Source organism: Triticum urartu, chromosome 1A (genome assembly GCF_056163025.1).
Source record: "Triticum urartu cultivar PI428250 chromosome 1A, HENAU_Tu73, whole genome shotgun sequence".
NCBI lineage: Eukaryota > Viridiplantae > Streptophyta > Magnoliopsida > Poales > Poaceae > Triticum > Triticum urartu.
Window position 1 is genome coordinate 240023963 of NC_141873.1, and position 7844 is coordinate 240031806.

At 45.1% G+C, this 7844-nt stretch overlaps 1 protein-coding gene across 1 annotated transcript; it reads right to left on the bottom strand.

The window, feature by feature from the left end:
• Positions 1-3591: 3591 nt before the first annotated feature.
• LOC147990701 (uncharacterized) lies at positions 3592-5654 on the bottom strand. Its single transcript, XM_087530717.1, has 2 exons — positions 5155-5654; positions 3592-4308 (listed from the first exon to the last, which is right to left on the bottom strand). Exons 1-2 carry the CDS (start codon positions 5419-5421, stop codon positions 3670-3672), a joined length of 906 nt encoding a protein of 301 aa, XP_087386843.1. The 5' UTR covers positions 5422-5654; the 3' UTR covers positions 3592-3669.
• Between the last annotated feature and the right edge of the window lie 2190 nt (positions 5655-7844).

Below are 7844 nucleotides of genomic sequence, written 5' to 3' on the forward strand. Positions count from 1 at the left end.
TCCCCTTCAACTACGATGACGAGTACGAACCTCTTCAACAACATGAAGACGATGCCCATATTGGACTCATACTCCGAGTCAAGCTACGCGAGCGCACATGAGACCTTCTCTTTGATCTCGGAGGAGAGTGATGTTTTGCCACATCCTACGGCATTCATCTTTGGAGGCATTATGGATGAGAAGGTTGAGCATGGACTATCCCTTCAACCAAGGCGGTGATAGGAGTTGAGCATGGAGACATTTGCACCTACATCTCTCTGACACCCATATATCATGAGATGACCCAATTCCCATGTGAGGAGAGCCACCACCACATGAGTGACATGAGTGACTCCACCATATGTGACATTGAGTGCATTTCCTATGAGAGGATAAGTGTGACCACCACTAGCACCACACTTGAGAGCATGCCACACATCCTATGTAAGGTTGAGAGCCATTTGAGTGACTCCACCAACCATACGAGTGAGACCATCTAAGAGGGAGTGAGTGAGCCACAACACTTAGTAAGTGAGATGGTTGACACGGCACGTGAGGCCACTATGATTTCTAACGACTTACCCTCTACTCCAAGTGTGTTTTATTATTTGGTGCTAGGTCTCCTACATGACGACCTGCCTTACGAGGTAGGTTGCCCGGACTTCACTCGCAAGCTGCAGCAAGTCCAGTGGCCATCTTCTCACACCTTCAACCCTGACTTGCCGGAGAAGTATGATGGGAAGCTGAACCCGACAGAGCTTCTGGGCATCGACATGATTGTCGTTCAAGCTGCTGAGCGAAGGGAGGAAAAAGTGCTCGCCAAGTACTTCCCATTGGATCTCAAGCCAAATGTGAGGTCCTAGCTCATGCACTTGCCGGGGGATTCCATCTCCTCTTGGGCATATTTGTGCAACGAGTTCATGGGCGCCTTTACAGGTGGCCACCAAGAAACGGGGCGGCCTAGTGACCTGCAAACCCTTCTACAGAAAGAAGGAGAGAGTTTGCGCAAATACTATAGAGGTTCAGTCGAGTGCACCGCAACATCCCGAAGATACACCCGGCAAATGTGATTGCCGCATTTGATACTAATGTGCGCAACCGCAGGATGCGGGCCAAGATGAATGTTCGGTTGCCCAAAACCGTCAGCGAGCTCTACACGCTAGCGGATAAGTGCGCTCGTGCTGAAGAACGGAGGAGACTTCGTAGTTGATTCGGAAGATGACAACGACCCTGCCACCCCGGGAAGAACAAGAAGCGCAACAAGAAGCGAAAGGAGAAAGCAGAGATGGCCTTTGAGAGTGCCGGTGATCTTAGCACCGGCAAGAAAGCAAAAATTGAGACGCCCGACAAGGAAGTTGCTACATGCGCTGATTGTCGGGCGGCAGCGGCTGCTGAGAAAACCGGCATGTCTGACAGGTCGTACTGCAAGATCCATAGGACCAAGGGTCATGAGCTTCGAGATTGCAAGCAAGTCGAGCAGTTGGTTGAGAAGCAAAAACGGAGTATGAAAGGCGCGACAAGGAGAGAATTCAGAATGGTGCTAGCGGGAAAGCTCGTGGTGGTCATAATGGGCACCACGGCAAGTCTGATTAGTGGAAGGAGAAACTCGCCATGGGTTGTGAGAACAAATAAAATGAGGATGACAGCAAAGAAGAGGACGACGAAACCAGTGAACATGAGTTTCAAAAAGCTACGGCGGCTATGTGCATTGACGGGGGTGCATCTTTGCACTCCTCTCACCGCCAACTCAAGCAGTGGGCTGATGTCTACTATGCAACTTTACTCTTGTAGACACGTGTTGGGCCTCCAAGTGTAGAGTTCTGTAGGACAGTAGCAATTTTTCCTCAAGTGGATGACCTAAAGTTTATCAATCTGTGGAAGGCATAGGATGAAGATGGTCTCTCTTAAACAACCCTGCAACCAAATAATAAAAAGTCTCTTGTGTCCCCAACACACCAAATACAATGGTAATTTGTATAAATGCACTAGTGCAGTGAAGAGATGGTGATACAAGTGTAATATGGATAGTAGATATTGATTTTTGTAATAAGAACAATAAAAACAGCAAGGGTAGCAATTGATAAAATGGAGCACAAACGGTATTGCAATGCTTGAAAATGAGTCCTAGGGTTCGTACTTCCGCTAGTGCAATCTCTCAAAAAATGCTAATATAATTGAATCATATAACCATCCCTCAACGTGCGATGAAGAATCACTCCAAAGTTCCTATCTATCGGAGAACATAATAAGAAATTGTTTGTAGCTATTCTTTCCGATCGATCTAACCAAGAGTTCGTACTAAAATAACACCATATGATACACATCAACCAACTCTAATGTCACCTAGATAATCCAATGTCACCGTGAGTATCCGTGAGTTGATTATACGATATGCATCAAACAATTTCAGATTCATAATACTCAATCCAACACAAAGAACTTCAAAGAGTGCCCCAAGAATTCTACCGGAGAAACAAATATGAGAACGTGCATCAACCCCTATCCATAGATTTCCCCAATGTCACCTCGGGACTATGCGAGTTGAGTGCCAAAACACATATCAAGTGAATCAAAATGATACCCCATTGTCACCACGGGTATTCATAGCAAGATGGGCATGTGTAATGGCAAAGGCATAGGAATGGGCATATCATCCAAATTGAACATGGCAAGATGGGCATAGAATATGTATTGGACAATAACCCATAACCATGTGAGGGCCATGTAGAATGAATGTGTGAAGTCTTTGCGCGAAGAGAGCGGTGGGTAAGACAATCCATGGGATCCCAAGTCATCATTGCTCTCTAGAGCTCGTTTTGTCAACTCGTGGGACTGCGAGGTTGACAAGTATTCCTGGGTACCTACACAAAAGAGACACAAACCAAAGAAATTGTGTGCGTGGTAAATGTACACATCATCCATCATGATGTGTATGTGCATGTGAGAGGTAGCACAAGATAAGCATCGCTCAAAGAAATTTGATTCATGGTATAAGAACATGTCATCCATCATGAAAGAATAGTTATTGTGTATAACACGATGGGGACACAAATTGAGCATACTAGTATATGGAACAACAATAGCATTATCATTTATGGGGAGCATATTGTGCACATAATTATTGGGATCATGCAATGGATGGGATTGATCAAAATCTCCTAAAATGTATGCGGAAACTATGGGGGTCTCCTCATGAGCAATATTGGAAACATCATATGGAGAAAATGGACAACATCCAAAACAATGCATATCCGAAGCTAGGTGGTCATGGCATGGCATATGAGATAAATGATGCAAAGGGAGCATATCTATATCATGACAAGAAAAACAAATGCCAATAACCATGGGCTTTTGTCTATGCCACATGTGCAAATTGGGTTAATTTTAATGGCATATGCATAGTCACTACGATGAGATTGCAAATATGACATATGATTGATCTCATGCATAGCATATGACAAGTCAAGCGGATTGTCAAACATGATGTGACTTAAAGAATTGTCACAAGAAACCCTATGCAATATGGCATCACAACTAATAGACTCCACATGGCAATCATCAAACTCATCATAAATGGGTAAATCATCGCATGGGGAAGTCGCACTAGCATGAAGCATGGCAATAGGTGGATCAACATCATGCAAGCAATCAATGTCAAGAATATCCACTAGTGAGACTAGAGCATCACCGTCACCTATAGTTACCGTTCTCATTCCACTCATGTGGTGTAGGTGAGGTGGCAAAGACCAAATGGTGGTCATCATCATCAACTTGATGGAACCATGTGGGGGTTGCATCGAATTCCACCATGGCCATCGTCTTGTCCAAAGGAAGGATCAAGTCGTCGAGGATCGGGGCATCATCATATATGGGACCTAGAACCAAATGAGAAGACACAATAGAGGTAGAGGTTAAGTCGTTAGAAATCATAGTGGCCTCACATGCCCTATCAACTATCACACTCTCTCTAGCTGGTGCCTCACTCACTCCCTTGACATAGGTGCACTCAAACTCACATATGGTGGAGTCACTCATCTCACTCAAGTGGTGGGGGTTGTGGCTCTCCTCACATGGGAATTGTGGCAACACATCATATATGGGGCTAGTGGTGAAGTCACTCTCGCTCTCAATATGGTGGCAAAAGTCACTCAAGTCATCATACGTCGCCGTGCTGGAGGTGAAATACTCAACCATCTCATCGTCATCGCCTTGGATGAAGGCCGAAGATGGCACATCATCACTCTCCTCCATGAACGAAGGGAAAATCCCATGCTCGATCATCTCGTCATCGTCACCGTGGATGAAGGCTGAAGATGGCACATCATCACTCTCGCCTCCAAAGATGGAAGCATCATCCTTGCTCGTCACCATTTCGTTCGCCTCTAAAGCTTGGTCCTCGAGTCGCTCCGTAGTCGTAGTCGTCGCAGCACCATCTTGAAAAAGAGTCGTGGAGGACTCGAAATCATCAATGCCACAAAGAGGTATGGAGGAGAAGTCAAACTTGGGAGCATCGTCTTGGAGCTCATCGGGCTTGGACATGTTGGTGGTACTATCCTCATGCTCACCGTCTTGGAGTTTGGTCTTCGAGAGGTGTGCTTGGGGTCGAGAAGCCTTGGCCTTCATGAGTTCTTGTTCTGCCATGAGAGCACCAATGTAGTTGCCATCGAGGGACTTGTAGTTCTCGAGGAAGATAGTCTTGGATATGTCGTTGTGCAATCCCATCATGAAGTGGAACTTCATCGGAACGGGGTCGTCCACGCCGGCTCGTCGCAAGGCTTTCTTCATCTCCTTGAAGTACTCGTCGATGGACTTGGATCCTTGGGTGGTGTTCTCCAATTGGCGTAGAAGTTGTTCCGTGTAGGTTGGAGGCACGAACTCTCACCGCAAATCTCTCTTCATCTTGGGCCAACTCATGTCTTAGCTTTCCGAAGGTGTGTGAAGCCACCATGTCGATGTGTAGTGGTGGAAGTTCATTGTGGCGCACTTCACTTGATCTTCGGGAGGATCTTGATGTAGCTTGAGGTAGTCGTCCATTAGGCACTCCCACTCAAGATACTCCTCAGGTTCTTGAGTCCCATAGAAAGGAATCTTGTGGTCGATGTCGAGGTCGTAGTAGCTCGTGGAAGTTGCATACTTGAGCTTGGGGGGCTTCTCTTGAGAGTAGTCTTGAGGTGCTTGTTGGAAAAGATGTTGTACGTCTGTAGGCAAAGATGCCTTGAAGTCGCTTGGCGAAGATGCCAAGGAAGATGGTGAAGTCATTGAGCGGTAGTTGGTGTTGAGCTCTTGACCTTCACGTTCTTGTTGGTGGTGGTGTCGATGCGGATGTGATCTTGCCGGAGATGGTAGCTCGAAAGCATGTGCTCTTGAGCGTCTTCTCGATGATGAGGAAGATCGCTTGTAGGACTTGATGAGGGCTTTGATCTCCTCCATTTGAGAATCCATCTCGGCATCCAAGTTGTGTTTCGTGGCACCGAACTCATCGTTGTTCTTGTAGACCTATGGTGAAATGTCTTGCCTATCCATCACAAGACTCGAGTAGAGGTGAGTAGGAAATGAGATAAACAATACCAAGTTACCTTTTCCCAAAGTTGAGAATGTATCATGTTTCACTCAATGTGAAATGAAAGAATAGTGGAATTTGTACCGGGCTTGTTCACTCACACCTACAAAGTAAAGCTTATGGAATAGCTTGGTGAGGATAGTGGCACAAAAATTTGATGCAAAATGTTAGCAAGAGTCAGTAATGTTGAAAGAGATTCACAAATTTGCAAGTGAAACAAGTAGACCAATAGCAATATGTGGCACAAGTAAACGCACACACGGATAGATAAATGGGGTCGTGCAACCAAGGAATGAGCCCAAAATGTGGAATCCACGGAAAATTCTCATGTTGCACAACTCAAGAGAGACGCTAGCACGATTTCTCAATAGGCGGATACGACACTTGAGTACAACCTACAAGGTGTGTAATGGATAAACTTTCTATCCCAAATATGCTATGTATGTATGGTTCCTGGTGTTTCTCACACAATGATCGAAGATGATCAAGTATGATACCATATGATATATTGTAATGCACTATGATACGATGCTATGGCTCTTTCTTACAAGCTCTTTGCTCACTCTTTTTCTTTGCTTAAAAGCTTATTCTTTTTTGGCCAATATGTGAAATGTACAAACCAAGATAGCAATTGTGTATATGCAGGAACAAACTTGTGACACAAGAGACGATATGATACCAAGATGATACCAATATGGTATGGTATGTGTGCAATGGAAGGTGTAGATCGATGGTCACTGATGTGCATAAGTAATGTTGCCGGCAATACTCAAATGGCTAGTCTCGATAGGCAAGTGGCGCAAAATGGGCTAGGGGTTATCAATGTAATTGAAAGGGGAATATACAATGGTTTTGTCGAGGTTACCGTCCGTGGTTTGTCAAGTGTACATAAGGACGGATAATGATGAAGTGGTCAATGTCGATGACGACCTCATGGCGATGATGAGCGGCGGTGTTATTGACGTAGAACCGTTCCTAATTAGCTGAAACACCTTAGGAAACAGAAAAACTGCGAACTCAAAATCTCAAATGTCAAATGTCAAAATGGTGGTAGTGGGAAAATGGTGGTGGTTGAGGAAATATTGGTGGAAACCTGGTCAAAATGGGTTATGGAGGCGGAAGGGTATGATGGCCTATACACGGTGTTGGAGTTGAAAGCACGGTCCCTAAGTAGCCGAAACACCTTATGAGACACAACTCATAACACAAACAAAATTGGGTTAGGTTGGGGGTGAAAGTGTATGGTGGGCAAGCCTATGCGGAAGTTATGGTGGTGGTTGATGAAGAAGCAACCATCCCTAAGTAACCGAAACACCTTAGGAGACTCGAATCACTACTCAAGCAACTACAAATGCTATAAGGAACAAAATGGGTTCGGTTGCGGAAGGCTATGGTGGTTTTGCGGACGATATGGTGGACGGCCTAGGCAAAGACGCCAAAATTCCAAAAATTTGATGGAGTCAAATGGTGTTGAAACCTATCTAGATGGATGAGGGATGTCAATAGCTACTCAACAAGCTAAAGAACGCAAAAATCGGACTCCGGATGTGAAAGTTATGGTCAAAACGGTGAAACACGGGAGGCTAAATTCCCAGGGGATGGAAATCCGGGGGTGGGGGACGGATATCCGGGGGTCAGTGTTCAGAACCGTGCAGATTTGGCGCTCCAGGAGCTGGATGTCCGGCTTGGGGCCCGGATGTCTAGCCCGATGATTCTAGATCGGGATTTGGACTTCGAAACTCAATTTGGGGTGGAAATTGATGATTTTGGGGGCAAAATTTGACGGATTTTGTGGATGGAAGGTGGAGAAAAGTGGGGAGAAGCTAGATCTACTCAAGACACAACGAATCCATGGATCAAAATCAACAAAACATCATCAAACAAACAAATCATAAAAAAATTTGGGGGCTATTTTTTGTGGGGATTTTCGAATTTAGGACGAAATCAAGCAAAAGAAGGCTAGAAAACGGTGGGAAGGACTCCAAATATGTGATAAATGTGGCTCATGATACCATATGGTATGCGGATAAACTGTGTAGGCCAATCTTTCACGATTGGAGTGGATTCCCTCAAAGAACATGAAGAACATGGGGAAGAACGGAGAAAAATCACAAGGGGAAACACTCAAAAACATGTCCAATAACACATCCACTAGACAATAAAACACACAAGATCCACAAGGTACATGAACAACAAAGGGAAAGATACAAGGTAGAGTTCATCCCAGATCCAAATGAGATGGGGGCTAGAATCCTAGAAGGATCTTCTCCGTGAGGAGGTCTTGAATCCCTCGGGATCTTCTCCT

Excerpts from the sequence above, each read along its gene's own strand:
- LOC147990701 (XM_087530717.1), bottom strand. The coding sequence starts at position 5,421 with ATGGATTCTCAAATGGAGGAGATCAAAGCCCTCATCAAGTCCTACAAG. Across the intron at positions 4,309-5,154 it reads TACAACATCTTTTCCAACAA|AGTGATGATGTGCCATCTTC; the intron begins GCACCTCAAGAC and ends TTTGGAGGCGAG.